We start from the raw sequence: 15,574 nt of genomic DNA on the forward strand, positions 1-15,574 counted from the left end.
AGGAGCGCTCCGTGCACCCCACACCCGGGGGGATCATCGCAGCCCACCGGCCGTGCTCTGACTGACGGCTCCTTCCCTTCCCACCGCCCCCTGGCCCCCTACAAAAGCCCTCGGACCCCTCCCCCGGATCAGGGACACGGCCCCATTGGGACACAACCCTGGTGGCCGCTCGGTGTCCGGGGGCCCGGGGGGTTCCCACACCGCGCCCGTCCCCTCCCCCGCTCCGCGCTTTCGCTTTCGCTTCACGACCGGCGGGAACACATTCTGCCTGGCGCCTGGTGACGTCACACACGCTACCGTCCGCCATTGGCGGGGGGGAGGCGGAGGAACCAATGGGGGCGCACTGTGGGGCATAGGGGTGTCGCGGAACCTGGAGGAACGGAGCGGTGCGCAGCAATGGGGCCGTGCGGGGCCCTGGGCTGGGGGCTGCTGCTGCTCGGCTCCATGTGCGGGACGGCGGGCGGTGAGTGCGGCCGGATCGGGACCCCTCTCTGCCCGTAACCCCAGCCCGGGGCTGTGCCCGTGGGACCCCCACCCACGGCTCACGGCCCCGCTGCGCTCCGGCCCTGCAGAGCCACACTCCCTGCGGTACATCGACACCGGGATGACGGATCCCGGCCCCGGGCTGCCCTGGTTCGTGTCTGTGGGGTACGTGGACGGCGAGATCTTCGTGCACTATGACAGCAATACGCGGAGGTACGTGCCCCGCACCGAGTGGGTGAAGGCACCTGGGGCTGTGGATGACGAGTACTGGGAGAGGAACAGCCGGATCGCACAGAGCAGTGAGCAGAATGGGAAAGTGAGCCTGAACACGCTGCAGGAACGCTACAACCAGAGCGGCGGTGAGCACGGCCGGGGCCGCGGCTCCGTGGGTGCGGGGCGGGGCTCCATGGCGCAGTGCCGCCCGCGCCCCCCAGGCCTGGCCCTGCCCGGCGGCACCGTCCCGGGGCTGCCCGTCACAGCGCCACCGAGCTCGGGGTGCTGCGTCCCGGGGGACCCCAACCCGTCCCCACTGCAGTGGGACCCCGGAGCCGAAGGGGCCGCTCACCCCCTGCCCGCTGTGTTTCAGGGTCTCACACACTGCAGCGGATGTCGGGCTGTGCCATTCTTGAGGACGGCACCACCCGGGGGTATCATCAGGTGGCGTATGATGGGAGAGACTTCATTGCCTTCGATAAAGACAGGAAGACGTTCACTGCAGCAGTTCCAGAGGCAGTTCCCACCAAGAGGAAATGGGAGGACGATGGGAGCGTTGCTGAGGGGTTGAAGCAGTACCTGGAGAAAGACTGTGTGCAGTGGCTGCAGAGATACATGGAACATGGAAAGGCAGAGCTGGGCAGGAGAGGTGAGTGGGGGGGGCTACGGTGTGGGGCTGGAGGTGGGGTGGGGGCTCAGCGTGGGGAGCTCAGCCCGGCCCTCACTGATGCCCGCCCGCAGAGCGGCCCGAGGTGCGAGTGTGGGGGAAGGAGGCCGACGGGATCCTGACCTTGTCCTGCCGTGCTCACGGCTTCTACCCGCGGCCCATCGTCGTCAGCTGGATGAAGGATGGCGAGGAGCAGCACCAGGACACCCAGACGGTGGGCATCGTGCCCAACAGCGACGGCACCTACCACACCTGGGTCACCATTGATGTGCGGCCGGAGCACAGGGACAAGTACCAGTGCCGCGTGGAGCACGACAGCCTGCAACCGGCCGGCCTCTACTCGTGGGGTGAGTGAGGTGCTGTGGGGCTGAGGGGCTCCGGGCTGCCCCTTCCCTGCTGACGGCCCCGCTCTCCCCCAGAGCCGTCAGAGCCCAACCTGGTCCCCATCGTGGTGGGGGTGATCGTCGCCATTGTGGCCATCGCCATCGTGGTTGGTGTTCGATTCATCATCTACAGAAGCCATGCAGGTAAAAGCAGAGGGGTGAGGAGGACAGCGGGGGCTGTGGGGGGATCCAAGGTCCCCTTGGGAGCCCCCAGACTGGCTGTGATGTGAACCTGTGCTGACGCATCTCTCTGTCTGCAGGAAAGAAAGGGAAGGGCTACAACATTGCCCCTGGTGAGTGATGAGAGCAGAGCTGTCCCCCACCTCTGCCCGGTGCCAGGGTGGTCCTGGGGTCCCTGCTTTCTCCCAGGGTTCCCATTCCTGGTGCTCGGGGCTGCTCCATGCCCCATAGTGAGCACCGGGCTGGGACTTATGGCTGTTTCTCCCTTACAGCCTGGGATGGTGGATCCAACAGCTCAGCCACAGGTGCGGTGTGGGGCTGGGGGTTGGGAGGGTCCCTGTGCTCTCTGTGGTACTGCACCCAGTGCTGGGCTCTGCTGGGGCTCTGCAGGGAGACCCCCAGAGCAGAGGGTTGGGATGGGAATGCAATCCCATGGGACACCATCCCTTCTCATCCCCACAGGGAGCGACCGCCCGGTGATCTGAGTGCTGTGCTTCAGCGTGCAAGTGGAAGGCTGTCCCCACCAGCCTTTGGGGTTGGTGATGGACACAGCCCCATCCTCTCAACCTCTCACATTTCCCTCTGCTTCCTATGCTGTCTGTTATGCTTTGCCTGCATTGCTTCCTGTGAAATAAACTGATGAGTGTTCTGTGCTCAGTTTGCCTGCCGTGTGCTCCATGCTGTGGTTGGAGATGGAGTGGGTGAGAGGACTGTGTCCTGGTTTGGCTGCTCAGGGTGCTGAGTACCTGCTGCCCCGCTTCTTTGCTCTGCCTGCTGTTCGCTCCCCCCATATTTCCCCCCCTCCTCCATCACCTCCCCTCTGTGACCCCATGCTGATCCACACTTGGTCCCTGTCCTGGATGAGCTCTGGTTTTCCCAGTGCCATCCCTGTGTGCTGGGATCTCCTTGGTCCTCCTTCCAGCTGTCCCTGCATATATTCCCCCTCGCGCCCCCAACTGGATGTCCTGCAGCACTTCCTCCCTACCCCCATCCTGCTGCATCTGTAATCCTCACCCTTGTCCACTCCACATCCCTCATCCCTCCCTTCCCCAAGCTGTTGTGTCCCTGCTGTGCCCCTCCTCCTGCGGATCCATGTCCCCCCACATTGTAGCCTACACCCAAATAAATATGATTGTTCTGCTGCCCTCCAGCCCTCTCCTGGTTTCTTTCCCCCAAGCTGGGCGTTGCTGGGGGCTCTGCTCCACCCACTGGGGGGGGAGGGGTGTGCGGGTCCCTCACTCTCCCTGCACTTCCTATAGCACCGGGACTCCCCACCCTGAGATCCCAACACACCCGGGTACAAACATGCAGCTTTATTCCCGGTTCTGTGTCACAACCCCGGCCCTGCTGGCGCTCAGTGGCACCGCAGTCCATGCAGTGGCCGTTGTGTGTCATACAGCAGTGATACCACAGTGCGCCCGGCTCAGCATCCGTGTGCCATGGCACAGCTCTTGTGGTCCCTCGTCGCTGCCCTGCTGTCCCCACCTCCACCCTCAGTGTCCCCATTCTCAGTCCCCCCCATCCCACCTCCTGCTGCCCCCACACCCCTGCCATCCCCATCCATAACTCCTGCTATCCCTCACCCCCGCTCCCTCTGTCCCCCTCCCCCGGTGCTCCCTGTTGTCCCCAGTCCTGCAGCAGGTGCCACATATGACTGCCGGGGCGCAGCCCCCCGTGGGGGGTCCCTGCTGGCGCACCTCTCCCCCCTCCAGCACAGCCACCCACTGTGCCTGCGCTGCCAGGGCTGCCCGCCCCGTCACCATCAGCACTGCACGCCCCGACCCTCTGGCTGCGAGGATCCACCTTGAGGATGGGCTCCTGGCGCCCGGTGTAGGAGATCCAGACGTCCTCCAGCTGGAGGTGGCCCTGCAGATCTGTGCTCAGCCTGCCTGCAGGCTGCTCTGGGCTGTGGTTGGGGATGGGCTGGGTGAGGGGGCCAAGTCCCATTTCAGCTCCTCTGGACACAGACATGGCCTCATGCTGATTACCTGCCTCGCTCCCCTCATCCCTCCTCTGCCCACTCCACACTCTTTGCTCATCGCTCCATCGCACACTGCTGCTCCCTCCTCCCAATGCATTCACTCTCGCACTCCCCCTGGTATCTGCATGGCTTTCATATGGATACATGGCTCCAAACTGTCCCACTTTGGGCTGAGCTGTGCCTTACCCCATAGTGTACAATGCTGCTGCAACCACATTTTGAGGGCAAACACTCAGCTTCCATAACCAACCATGCACTGGGGCTGAGCTGCCCATATCCCACTTCCCAACCCACTCCTCTACAAAGCATCTCCATTTTATTCCATACAAATCCCAGAGCATCCCACGCTTCCCATCCTGCAGCTGGGAGCAAAGCCAGCCACTGCTCCCCATGTCCCATCACATCCACTCCAGCTGCCCTATGGTTGTCAGCGCTGTAGCAGCCGGCTGTAGGGTCCACCACGGGTTCTCAGCTCAGCGGGTGTCCCCATCTCGGCCACTGTGCCGTGCTCCAGCACGACAACACAGTCAGCCTTCTCCAGCATCCACGGTTGATGGGTGATGAGCAGCACCGTCCGGTCCCCCCCGTTCTGCACCCACTGCTGCAGCTGTAGGACACACAGCTGCCCATCAGCATGCACTGTAGGGCCGGACCTTCCCCCCTACACACTGCTCAGTGCTCACCATCGCATCGCCATCCCCATCCAGAGCACTGGTGGCTTCGTCGAGGATGAGGACGGTGGGACGCCGCACCAAAGCGCGGGCGATGGCGATACGCTGCTTCTGCCCTGCGGACAGCTGCCCTCCTCTCTCCCCTACATCTGCAGGACGGGGATGGGGATGAGTGTGGTCAGACACCTGGGTCCCCCCCTGCTCCCTGCACTCACCGGTGCTGAAGCCTTGCTCCAATGCAGAGATGAAGTCCAAAGCACCTGCAGCCCTCGCAGCTGCTATGATCTCCTCCTCTTTGCAGTTCTCCATCCCATAGGCAATGTTATCCCGAATGGAGCCGGAGAAAAGCACGGGTTCCTGCCCCACCAGTGCCACCTGCCCCAGGGAAGATGCTGAGCCCCAGCACCACTTGGTGTGGCCACAACTCCTCCCCAGCCCCTCACCTGGCAGTGCAGGTAACGGTGCTCGTAGTCTCGCAGCGGCACCCCATCCAGCAGCACCTCCCCAGCCCCGGGCTCATAGAATCTCTCCAGCAGTGCCACGCAGGTGCTCTTCCCGCTGCCATTCAGCCCCACCAATGCTGTCACCTCACCAGGGCGCAGCTCAAAGGTGATGTCTTGCAGTACAAGGTGCTCGGGGCGAGTGGGATAGGCGAAGGATACTCGATGGAAGGTGACATGGCCCCGCAGCTTGGTGGGCATGTAGGTGCCACCGGTGCCCACAGCTCGCTCCTGGTCCAGGTAATCGAAGACCTTGCAGGCAGCTGCCGCGTTGCTCAGAAGGTCACCATAGGAGTACGCCAGAGCCTGCATGGCATAGCACCCAGGGTGGGGACATGGGGATGTGACCCCCAGGCACAGCTCCCAGGGTGGGGACACAGGGACGTGGCCACAATCATGGGGATCTGGTGGCAGAGGACGCATTGCCCGACCTCACCTGCACGCAGCTGCCAGCTTTTGTCTGGTAGAGGATGAAGGCGACGAGGCTGCCAGCAGTGAGGGTCCCCTCGCGGAGCTGCTGGTGCCCACAGTACAGCACCAGAGCCTGCACGGCCAACTGCAGCGCCTGCAGGGATGGGGCTGAGCGGGCTTGTCCCCATCCCACACAGACACCGAAGTGTCCCCTTATGCCAGCCTCACCCGCTGGATGAGGAGAAAAATGGCCTTCTCTGTGTCCCGCTGGTCCCGCAGCTGTAGGGTCTTGTCCAGTGCCTGGCTGTAGCGGTGCTCCTCTTCCTCCTCGCCGTTGAAGACTCGTACTGTCTCAATGGAAGAGATGGACTCCTGCACTGCCGCTCCAGTGTCGGCTGCTGCATCCAGCACAGCCCGCTGCAGCATCTGGAGGGGACAGTGGGTGTCAGCATCTATGGGATGGTCAAGTCCTCGCCATCCCACTTCCATTCCTGCCCTACTCTTTTCTGCCATCTCATCCTGGCTGTGCTGGACCCACAGTCCCCATTCTGCTCTCCCCACTCCCACTGTTCCCATCCCATTGCTGTTGTCTCCATCCCTGTCACCCCATCCCCACCATCCCATCCCTGCCGTCACCTGGTGCCGGGTGTCGTAGACTTTCCTTGCGGCGATGGCCAGCGGCACTTCAAGCAGTGCCAGCATCGTCAGGCGCGGGGACAGCCCCAGCATGAAGGCACAGAGCCCCAGCACCTGCCCCAGGTTCCTCAGCATGACGTTGATGTTGAGTGCCAACACGTTGCTCGCCAACGTCACGTCAGTGGTCAGCCGGGAGGCCAACTCAGCTGCAGGGTTGAGAGGGGTGAGCTGGGGTATGGCATGGGAACAGGGACAAAAGTGTCCCCAGTCTGTACCTGCTGTGGTCTTCTGGAAGAAGGCGAGATCCTGGTACACCAGGCTGGAGAAGAGCTGGTCACGGGTGCGCAAAATGAAGCGGAACCTGATGAAGGTGAAGAGGCCACCACGGCAGCCAGCAAACAGCGAGCTGGGAAGAAATTGGGGGTTGACCCCAAAACCCATCAGGGGTCAATGGAGAGCCCAGAACCCTTCAGACAATTGCTAAGGGTCAACAGAGAGCCCCAAACCCATCAAATAACCACCAAAGGTCAACGGAGACCCCAAAACTCATCAGGCAACTGATAGGGTTGGAAGAGGTTTGGAAATGGAGACCCTAAAAGCCACCAGACAACCATGAGTAGTTTGTGGGACCCAGGGACAGAGGTGCCCAAATTCACCAGACAACCAATAGGGGTTGGCCAAATCTGGGGATGAAGGCCCCAGATGCTCTTAGATTACCACCAATGGCGAATAGAGAACCCAGAAGCAATAAAATGACCACCAGGAATGGAAAGAGACCCCCAAACCCATCCGACAACCACCAGAGGTGGATGAGATTTTGTGGAGGGATGTGGAGTCTCTACCTGCTGGCAGAGGCCAGGCACATGAGGCCGACGGCAGTGGTGAAGGCAGTGAGACCGTCCCCATGGCGGAGGACATCCAGGGCCCTCCCGGTGCAGTAAGGCACTGAGGTCTCAGCCAGCGCAGCCAACGCAAGGAAGAGGAAGGCGCAGCCAAGGAAGGGCCACTCGGGCCAGGCGAGGACCAGCAGCCGCTTCAAGGGTACCCAGGCCTCTGCCTCCTTTGCCCCCACGGCTACAGTGGGGACCAGGAGGCTCCAGGTGAGCAATGCCACCACGGCTGTCCCGTGGGTCAGCACCAGCCAGTACGGCGTGGCTGTGGCCAGCAGCACCGGGGCAGCTCCAGGCAACCCCACGTAGCCCCGTAGGGTCAGGAAGATGGCTGGGCCCAGGCTCAGCAGCACGGCAGCCCCGTGGGGTCCCCTGGGGGCCAGCAGCCGCCCGGCCACCCCCAGCACCAGGAGGCGCAGCCCGGCTTCCAGCCAGGAGCCCACCCGGCCCAACTGAGCCAGTGCTGGGAAGAAGTGGGCCAGGGCCAACATGAGGGCCAGGTCGGCCAGGAGCAGCGTGCATGACAGGCGCAGAATGTGGGGCTGCATCATCATGGCTGCAGGGTGGGGACCCCCAGAACCTCTGATGCACAGCTGGACCGGGTGGGCTCCCGGGATGCTCCTGGCGCAGGTTCTCAGCTCCCCTCAGCACCTGGAACACACAGTAGTGCTTAGAGAATGGCCCCCCGTTCCAGCCCGGCTCCCCACGGACCTGCCTGGAACACACACCAGCAGCCACTAAGCCCCTCCAGCCCCCTCCAGTGGCCACCAAACCCCTCCAGTCCCCACCAGTTCCCCGCCAGCCCCTCGACAGTCCCCACCATTAACCACCTGTCCCCTCCAGCCCCCTCCAGCCCCTCACCGCCGCCGCTCTCCATCTCCTCCCCGCTCCGCCGTTACTTTCACTTTCAATTACCCCGCCCCTCTCCAAACTGCTGTGTTCCGATTTGCCTGGCAACTGATGATGCAGAGCCGTCTCGACCAATGAGCGGCGCCGCTGCTGCACAGCCTCAGCCAATGAGCGACGCTCTCGTTTCCGAGAAGCTGAGGCCGCTGCCGGGCATTGGGATCGGAGCCGGAGTGGGATCGGGGTCGCGATAGGGGCGATGGGCGCGGGTCGCCGCCTCCTCCTCTCGCTGAGCCCCGAGCGCCGGCGCTGCGCCGCGGTGATTGGTCTGATGGCGGCCTCGGCGCTGGGTACGGGGCGGGGGGGAGTGGGGGTGGGATCGGAGTGGGATTGGGATTTGAATGAGGATAGGGTTGTAGTGGGGATAGGAATAAGGATGGGGATGGGGATGGGATTGGGAACGGGATGGAATGGGGGTGGGGATGGAGATAGCCATGGAATAGGGTGGGGAATGGAATTAGGTGGGGGTAGGGATGAGGATGGGGATAGGCTGGGCACTGGGAATGGGGTTGAGATGGAATGGGAATGGTATGGGTTTGGAACTGGGATTGGATAGGAGGGAGTGGGAATAGGGAAAGGAATTGGAACTGGGTCTGGGTTCAGGGTGGGGATGGAATGGGGATTGAAGATGGGGTGGGAATGGGGATGTGATGGAGTGGGGATGGAGATGGGATTGGGGTTGGGTTGGGGTGGGGATGGTGATGGAATGGGAATGGATATGGGTTTGGGGTGGGGTGGGGGGTGCAGCCAACTGCGGGGAAACACTGAGCTTTGGGGGTTCACTTCTGAATTTTGGGGGTGCAGCACCAAACTGGGGATGCAGCACAGAACTTCCGGGGCACCATCCTTCGGGGAGTCCCCATACCCTGACCCTGCTGTGTTGACAGGCGAGATGGCCGTGCCCTACTACATGGGACGTGCCAGCGACTGGGTGGCCCGCGAGGACGAGCTGGCAGCCATCCTGCCCATGGTGCTGCTGGGCCTCAGCAGGTATTGGCACAGAGGGGGATGCGGTGCAGGTGGGAGGCAGCACGGGCCTCCCTGACACCCCACTGCCACTGCAGTGCTGTCACCGAGCTGGTGTGCGATGTGACCTTCGTGGGGATGCTGAACCGCACGCAGAGCCGCCTGCAGCGCCGTGTCTTCGCCGCCGTCCTGCGGCAGGACATCGCTGAGCTGCGCACCGACGGGGCCGGTGAGGGGCACCGGGCTGGGAGGGGGCATGGGGATAAGTTTGGGTGGCACTGACGGTGCTGTCACCCATCAGGGGATGTGGCCACGCGGGTGACACGGGACGCGGAGGATGTGCGCGAGGCACTGGGCGAAGCGCTGAGCCTCCTGCTGTGGTATCTGGCACGTGGCGTCTGCCTCTTTGCCACCATGGCTTGGCTGTCCCCGCGCATGGCGCTGCTCACCGCGCTGGCGCTGCCGCTGCTGCTGGCCCTGCCCAGGGCTGTGGGGCACTTCCAGCAGGTATGAGCTGCTGTCTGCACCTACACGTGTCTTTGGTCATCATCATGTGCCCCTTGTGCCATTCCTGTGCCCAGTGTCACCGTCATGTACCCACTGTCCCCTTCATGTGTCCGATGTCACCGCTGTGTACTCATTGTCCTCTCCATGTGCCCACTGTCCCCTCCATGTACCCATTATCCTCCTGCCTGTTGTCCCCTCTGTGTGACCATTGTCCCTCCACATGCCCCCATGCCCCTTCCATGTGTCCACCATGCCTGCCATATGCTCACTATTCCCTATGTGTGACCATTATCTCCTCCACATCAGTAGTCCTCTGCACATCCCCACCTCCACAAGCCCACCATCCCCTTTATGTCCCCTCCATCCCCTCCATGTGTTCTCTGTCCCCTCCATACATGCATTGTCCCCTCCCCAGCCCCTATTCCCCTCCCACTCACCCTGCAGTGACACTGCTGTCCCCAGGCCCTGGCACCACAGATGCAGAAGGCACAGGCCCGGGCCAGCGAGGTGGCAGTGGAGACCTTCCAGGCCATGGCCACTGTGCGCAGCTTTGCCAACGAGGACGGGGCGGCTGCGCACTACCGGCAGTGCCTGCAGCAGAGCCACCGCCTGGAGAAGAAGGATGTGGCCCTCTACACTGTCTCTGCGTGGACCAGCGGTGTACGGGATGGAGTGGTTCAATAGCATGGGGATTTGATGGCATGGGGACTGTGGGATGTGGACATGATGGTACAGGGACATCAGGATGTGGCAGGCACAACAGTGCACGGGCTGTGGGGCAGGAGGTGCAGTGATGTGGGAATGGGGTGGCATAGGTACTCCAGGACACTGGGAACATGATGACGTGAAGAGGCAGATAGCACAGCTGTGGGGTACTGGGACATGGGGGACATTGATAGCACGGGGAGGTGGGGCTGGGAACTTGGTGTCCCATGGGGAGGTGTCCCCTGGTGACCTCATGGCATCCTCAGTTCTCAGCGCTGGCCCTGAAGGTGGGGATCCTCTACTATGGGGGGCAGCTGGTGGCTGCAGGGACCGTCAGCACTGGGGACCTTGTCACCTTCCTCCTCTACCAGATGCAGTTCACTCATGTTGTAGAGGTGAGCCAGAGGGGGTGCCCATATCCCCATGTCCCCATGTCTCCCTGCCACATCTCCTTGCCCTCCTGGCTGTATCACTGTGCTGTGCCCAGGTCCTGCTCCGCTATTACCCCACACTGACAAAGGCTGTGGGCTCTTCGGAGAAGATCTTTGAGTTTCTGGACCGGGAGTCACAGCTCACACCCTCAGGGACAATGGCACCCAGTGAACTGCAGGGCCACCTCCAGCTGGAGGATGTCTGGTTCTCCTACCCCGGGCGCCAGGAGCCCGTCCTCAAGGTGGGCACAAGGACACAACCAGGGGACATGGGGATGTGGTGGGACAGTGTGACAGGTGTGGTGACACAGTGAGGTGATACAGGGAAACAGGGACATGATGGACAGGGTGTGAGGATACGAAACAAGGAGATACAGAGAGGGAATGGTATGGGGATGTCGCAGAGGAACATGAGGACGTGGCATTGAGGGCGCAGGGACATGGCATATGGTGGGGATGTGGCATGGGCACATGATGAGTGACACAGAGACATGGTGGGGAGGGCATGGGTGTGTAGATGTGGTACCAGAGCTGTGGAAACAAAACAAGGGATCGGGGGGGGACAGGGGACAGAAGGACACAGCAGGAAGGCCATGTGGCCATGAAGGGCTGGGTACAGGGACACCATGGGTGTGACATCTGTGTTCCCAGGGTGTATCACTGGAGCTGCGCCCCGGGGAGGTGCTGGCAGTGCTGGGACCCCCAGGAGCAGGGAAGAGCACTCTGGTGGCCCTCGTGTCACGCCTTCACCAGCCTACAGCCGGGCGTCTGCTGCTGGACGGCCACCCCCTCCCCACCTACCAGCACTCCTACCTGTGCCGCCAGGTGAGTCAATGCATGTTCCCATGGCTCCTGGTTGTCCCCATGGGTCACCGAGTGTCATTGCAGATCAGCAGCCATCCCCGTTGGGTCACCAGATGTCTGGGTCCCCAGCCATCACCACCACGTTCCCCAGTGTCCCAGCCAAGTCCCCAGCCATCCTTGCCCCAGTGTCCCAGCACACAGCACCCCAACCATCCCACCATGTCCTCAGATGTTCCTGGTACATCTCCAGCCACCCCATCACCTCTACTGCTGCATGCCTGCCATGTCCCCAGCTGTTCCTCCCACTGCAGGTGGCCGTGGTCCCCCAGGAGCCGCTGCTCTTTGCCCGCTCACTCCACGCCAACATCTCCTATGGGTTGGGGTGCTGCAGCCGGGCGCAGGTGACAGCAGCTGCCCGCCAGGTGGGCGCCCACAACTTCATCACCCGCCTGCCCCAAGGCTACGACACAGGTATGGTGTCCCTGCTTCATTCCGTGTCCCCTGTAGGGTTCCCACCCATCCTGACCCCCCTATCCCCGCAGAGGTGGGCGAGCTGGGAGGACAGCTCTCTGGGGGGCAGCGGCAGGCGGTGGCCATTGCCCGTGCGCTGCTGCGGGACCCCCGCATCCTCATCCTCGATGAGCACAGCAGCGCCCTGGACACTGAGTGCCAGCAGCAGGTGGGATGTCCTCCGTGTCCCCACATCCCCCGCAGCCCTGCGTACCCTCAGTCTGCACTCTGAGGTCCCCACGATCCCCACTCCTGGTGTCCCTCAGTCCCTGGCTGTGGCTGGGGACATCCTGCTGACCATTTTTCCTCCCACAGGTGGAACAGGAGATCCTCGCAGCCAGAGGGTCGGGGCGTGCAGTGCTGATGGTGACGGGGCGGGCAGCCCTGGCAGCGCAGGCACAGTGGGTGGCTGTGCTGGAGGGGGGAGAGGTGTGCCAGCAGGGACCCCCCCACGAGGTGCTGCGCCCTGGCAGCCACACGTGGCACCTGCTGCAGGACTGGGGACAACAGGGGGCACCTGGGGAGGGGGACAGAGGGAGCGGGGGTGAGGGATAGCGGGAGTTATGGATGGGGATGGCAGGGGGTGGGGGCAGCGGGAGGTGGGATGGGGACACTGAGCTTTGGGACTGAGAATGGGGACACTGAGGGTAGGGACACTAGGGCAGCGACGAGGGACCACAAGAGCTGTGCCATGGCACACAGATGCTGAGCCGGGCGCACTGTGGTATCACTGCTGTATGACACACAACGGCCACTGCATGGACTGCGGTGCCACTGAGCATCAGCAGGGCCGGGGTTGTGACACAGAACCGGGAATAAAGCTGCATGTTTGTACCCGGGTGTGTTGGGATCTCAGGGTGGGGAGTCCCGGTGCTATAGGAAGTGCAGGGAGAGTGAGGGACATCCAGACCCCTCCCTCCCCAGTGGGAAGAGCAGAGCCCCCAGCAACACCCAGCTTGGGGGAAAGAAACCAGGAGAGGGCTGGAGGGCAGCAGAACAATCATATTTATTTGGGTGTAGGCTACAATGTGGGGGGACATGGATCCGCGGGAGGAGGGGCACAGCAGGGACACAACAGCTTGGGGAAGGGAGGGATGAGGGATGTGGAGTGGACAAGGGTGAGGATTACAGAGGCAGCAGGATGGGGACGGGAGGGGACAGCTGGGAGGAGCAAGGAGATCCCAGCACACAGGGATGGCACTGGGAAAACCAGAGCTCATCCAGAACAGGGACCAAGTGTGGATCAGCATGGGGTCACAGAGGGGAGGTGATGGAGGAAGGGGGAAATATGGGGGGAGTGAACAGCAAGCAGAGAAAAGAAGCAGGGCAGCAGGTACTCAGCACCCTGAGCAGCCAAACCAGGACACAGTCCTCTCACCCACTCCATCTCCAACCACAGCATGGAGCACACAGCAGGCAAACTGAGCACAGAACACTCATCAGTTTATTTCACAGGAGGCAGTGCAGACAAAGCATAACAGTCAGCATAGGAAGCAGAGAGAGATGTGAGAAGTTGAGAGGATGGGGCTGTGTCCATCACCAACCCCAAAGGCTGGTGGGGACAGCCTTCCACTTGCAGGCTGAAGCACAGCACTCAGATGATGGGCTGCTTGCTCCCTGTGGGGATGAGAAGGGATGGTGTCCCATGGGATTGCATTCCCATCCCAACCCTCTGCTCTGGGGGTCTCCCTGCAGAGCCCCAGCAGAGCCCAGCACTGGGTGCAGTACCACAGAGAGCACAGGGACCCTCCCAACCCCCAGCCCCACACTGCACCTGTGGCTGAGCTGTTGGATCCACCATCCTGGGCTGTAAGGGAGAAACAGCCATAAGCCCCAGCCCGGTGCTCACTATGGGGCATAGAGCAGCCCCGAGCACCAGGAATGAGAACCCTGGGAGAAGGCAGGGACCCCAGGACCACCCTGGCACCGGGCAGAGGGGGGGGACAGCTCTGCTCTCATCACTCACCAGGGGCAACGTTGTAGCCCTTCCCTTTCTTCCCTGCAGACAGAGAGATGCGTCAGCATAGGTTCGCATCACGGCCAGTCTGGGGGCTCCCAAGGGGACCTCGGATCCCCCCACAGCCCCCGCTGTCCTCCTCACCCCTCTGCTTTTACCTGCATGGCTTCTGTAGATGATGAACCCAACACCAACCACGATGGCGATGGCCACAATGGCGACGATCACCCCCACCACGATGGGGACCAGGTTGGGCTTTGATGGTTCTGGGGGAGAGCGGGGCCGTCAGCAGGGAAGGGGCAGCCCGGAGCCCCTCAGCCCCACAGCACCTCACTCACCCCACGAGTAGAGGCCGGCCGGTTGCAGGCTGTCGTGCTCCACGCGGCACTGGTACTTGTCCCTGTGCTCCGGCCGCGCATCGATGGTGACCCAGGTGTGGTAGGTGCCGTCGCTGTTGGGCACGATGCCCCCCGTCTGGGTGTCCTGGTGCTGCTCCTCGCCATCCTTCATCCAGCTGACGACGATGGGCCGCGGGTAGAAGCCGTGAGCGCGGCAGGACAAGGTCAGGATCCCGTCGGCCTCCTTCCCCCACACTCGCACCTCGGGCCGCTCTGCGGGCGGGCATCAGTGAGGGCTGAGCTGAACTCCCCACGCTGAGCCCCCGCCCCACCTCCAGCCCCACACCGTAGCCCCCCCCACTCACCTCTCCTGCCCAGCTCTGCCTTCCCATGTTCCATGTATCTTCGCAGCCACTCCACACAGGTTTCCTGCAGGTAATTCTTCAACCCCTCAGCAATGCTCCCATCGTCCTCCCATTTCCTCTTGGTGGGAACTGCCTCTGGAACTGCCGCAGTGAACGTCTTCAAGTCTTTGTCGAAGGCGATGAAGTCTCTCCCATCATAGGCATGCTGATAATACCCCCGGGTGGTGCCGTCCTCAAGAATGGCACAGCCCGACATCCGCTGCCATGTGTGAGACCCTGAAACACAGCGGGCAGGGGGTGAGGGGCCCCTCCGGCTCCGGGGTCCCACTGCAGTGGGGAAGGGTTGGGGTCCCCGGGACGCAGCACCCCGAGCTCGGTGGCGCTGTGACGGGCAGCCCCGGGACGGTGCCTGCCTGGGGGGCGCGGGCGGCACTGCGCCATGGAGCCCCGCCCCGCACCCACGGAGCCGCGGCCCCGGCCGTGCTCACCGCCGCTCTGGTTGTAGCGTTCCCGCAGCGTGTTCAGGTCCACGCGGTAAATCTGCTCACTGCTCTGTGCGATCCGGGTGTTCCTCTCCCAGTACTCGTCATCCACAGCCCCAGGTGCCTTCACCCACTCGGTGCGGGGCACGTACCTCTGCATATTGCTGTCATAGTGCACGAAGATCTCGCCGTCCACGTACCCCACAGACACGAACCAGGGCAGCCCGGGGCCGGGATCCGTCATCGCGGTGTGGATGTACCGCAGGGAGTGTGGCTCTGCGGGCCGGAGCGCAGCGGGGCCGTGAGCCGCAGGTGGGGGTCCCACGGGCACAGCCCCGGGCCGGGGTTACGGGCAGGGAGGGGTCCCGATCCGGCCGCACTCACCGCCCGCCGCCCCGCACACGGCGCTGAGCAGCAGCAGCCCCCAGCCCAGGGCCCCGCGCGGCCCCATGGCTCCACACGGCTCCGCTCCCCGCGCCGCTCCTTCGGCTTTTTGGACTCCTCAGCACCGCCCCGCGCCCCCGTTGGTTCCTCCGCCTCCGCCCCGCCAATGGCGGACGGGAGCGTGCGTGACGTCACCGGGCGCCA

The 15,574-nt window shown here is 63.1% G+C and overlaps 4 protein-coding genes across 6 annotated transcripts; 2 read left to right on the forward strand and 2 right to left on the reverse strand.

Annotated features, from left to right (window-relative positions):
- Positions 1-307: 307 nt before the first annotated feature.
- On the forward strand, positions 308-3,076 carry LOC116236745 (class I histocompatibility antigen, F10 alpha chain-like). 2 transcript variants are annotated; one of them, XM_090129167.1, is made up of 8 exons: positions 308-463; positions 573-842; positions 1,070-1,345; positions 1,438-1,710; positions 1,783-1,890; positions 2,007-2,039; positions 2,199-2,231; positions 2,389-3,076. In XM_090129167.1, exons 1-8 carry the CDS (start codon positions 397-399, stop codon positions 2,409-2,411), a joined length of 1,083 nt encoding a protein of 360 aa, XP_089985293.1. In that variant the 5' UTR covers positions 308-396; the 3' UTR covers positions 2,412-3,076. The 2 variants fall into 2 exon arrangements, with proteins under 2 accessions (XP_089985293.1, XP_089985294.1); XM_090129168.1 differs by lacking the exon at positions 2,199-2,231.
- Positions 3,077-3,224: 148 nt separating this feature from the next.
- On the reverse strand, positions 3,225-7,974 carry TAP2 (transporter 2, ATP binding cassette subfamily B member). Of its 2 annotated transcripts, none has more exons than XM_031605529.2 (10): positions 7,877-7,974; positions 6,968-7,666; positions 6,401-6,531; positions 6,126-6,331; positions 5,718-5,915; positions 5,515-5,643; positions 5,022-5,384; positions 4,794-4,953; positions 4,591-4,727; positions 3,225-4,514 (listed from the first exon to the last, which is right to left on the reverse strand). In XM_031605529.2, exons 2-10 carry the CDS (start codon positions 7,567-7,569, stop codon positions 4,335-4,337), a joined length of 2,106 nt encoding a protein of 701 aa, XP_031461389.2. In that variant the 5' UTR covers positions 7,570-7,666; positions 7,877-7,974; the 3' UTR covers positions 3,225-4,334. The 2 variants fall into 2 exon arrangements, with proteins under 2 accessions (XP_031461389.2, XP_031461390.2); XM_031605530.2 differs by having other exon boundaries at positions 7,846-7,915.
- A 59-nt stretch (positions 7,975-8,033) lies between these two features.
- TAP1 (transporter 1, ATP binding cassette subfamily B member) lies at positions 8,034-13,138 on the forward strand. The gene is made up of 11 exons (XM_031605536.2): positions 8,034-8,211; positions 8,809-8,911; positions 8,986-9,116; positions 9,189-9,394; positions 9,857-10,054; positions 10,366-10,494; positions 10,587-10,772; positions 11,182-11,355; positions 11,646-11,805; positions 11,877-12,013; positions 12,160-13,138. The coding sequence occupies exons 1-11, from the start codon at positions 8,121-8,123 to the stop codon at positions 12,397-12,399; spliced, it is 1,755 nt and encodes a 584-aa protein (XP_031461396.2). The 5' UTR covers positions 8,034-8,120; the 3' UTR covers positions 12,400-13,138.
- LOC116236755 (class I histocompatibility antigen, F10 alpha chain-like) lies at positions 12,827-15,525 on the reverse strand. The gene is made up of 8 exons (XM_090129166.1): positions 15,371-15,525; positions 14,993-15,262; positions 14,505-14,780; positions 14,140-14,412; positions 13,960-14,067; positions 13,811-13,843; positions 13,619-13,651; positions 12,827-13,461 (listed from the first exon to the last, which is right to left on the reverse strand). Exons 1-8 carry the CDS (start codon positions 15,435-15,437, stop codon positions 13,439-13,441), a joined length of 1,083 nt encoding a protein of 360 aa, XP_089985292.1. The 5' UTR covers positions 15,438-15,525; the 3' UTR covers positions 12,827-13,438.
- Between the last annotated feature and the right edge of the window lie 49 nt (positions 15,526-15,574).

The sequence above is a fragment of the Phasianus colchicus genome, chromosome 35 (genome assembly GCF_987193195.1).
Source record: "Phasianus colchicus chromosome 35, bPhaCol1.hap1.1, whole genome shotgun sequence".
Classification (NCBI taxonomy): domain Eukaryota; kingdom Metazoa; phylum Chordata; class Aves; order Galliformes; family Phasianidae; genus Phasianus; species Phasianus colchicus.

What these genes read in the sequence shown, in the direction of transcription:
- LOC116236745 (XM_090129167.1), top strand. Translation starts at nt 397, where the DNA reads ATGGGGCCGTGCGGGGCCCTGGGCTGGGGGCTGCTGCTGCTCGGCTCC. An exon ending in GGCAGAGCTGGGCAGGAGAG is followed by an intron (nt 1,346 to 1,437) that starts GTGAGTGGGGGG and finishes GCCCGCCCGCAG; the next exon opens with AGCGGCCCGAGGTGCGAGTG. An exon ending in CATCTACAGAAGCCATGCAG is followed by an intron (nt 1,891 to 2,006) that starts GTAAAAGCAGAG and finishes CTCTGTCTGCAG; the next exon opens with GAAAGAAAGGGAAGGGCTAC.
- TAP2 (XM_031605529.2), bottom strand. Translation starts at nt 7,569, where the DNA reads ATGATGATGCAGCCCCACATTCTGCGCCTGTCATGCACGCTGCTCCTG. An exon ending in TTTTTCTCCTCATCCAGCGG is followed by an intron (nt 5,644 to 5,717) that starts GTGAGGCTGGCA and finishes CCATCCCTGCAG; the next exon opens with GCGCTGCAGTTGGCCGTGCA. An exon ending in ATGGGGATGGCGATGCGATG is followed by an intron (nt 4,515 to 4,590) that starts GTGAGCACTGAG and finishes TGTGTCCTACAG; the next exon opens with CTGCAGCAGTGGGTGCAGAA.
- TAP1 (XM_031605536.2), top strand. Translation starts at nt 8,121, where the DNA reads ATGGGCGCGGGTCGCCGCCTCCTCCTCTCGCTGAGCCCCGAGCGCCGG. An exon ending in GTGCTGCTGGGCCTCAGCAG is followed by an intron (nt 8,912 to 8,985) that starts GTATTGGCACAG and finishes CTGCCACTGCAG; the next exon opens with TGCTGTCACCGAGCTGGTGT. An exon ending in CTGTGGGGCACTTCCAGCAG is followed by an intron (nt 9,395 to 9,856) that starts GTATGAGCTGCT and finishes TGCTGTCCCCAG; the next exon opens with GCCCTGGCACCACAGATGCA.
- LOC116236755 (XM_090129166.1), bottom strand. Translation starts at nt 15,437, where the DNA reads ATGGGGCCGCGCGGGGCCCTGGGCTGGGGGCTGCTGCTGCTCAGCGCC. An exon ending in GGCAGAGCTGGGCAGGAGAG is followed by an intron (nt 14,413 to 14,504) that starts GTGAGTGGGGGG and finishes GCCCGCCCGCAG; the next exon opens with AGCGGCCCGAGGTGCGAGTG. An exon ending in CATCTACAGAAGCCATGCAG is followed by an intron (nt 13,844 to 13,959) that starts GTAAAAGCAGAG and finishes CTCTGTCTGCAG; the next exon opens with GGAAGAAAGGGAAGGGCTAC.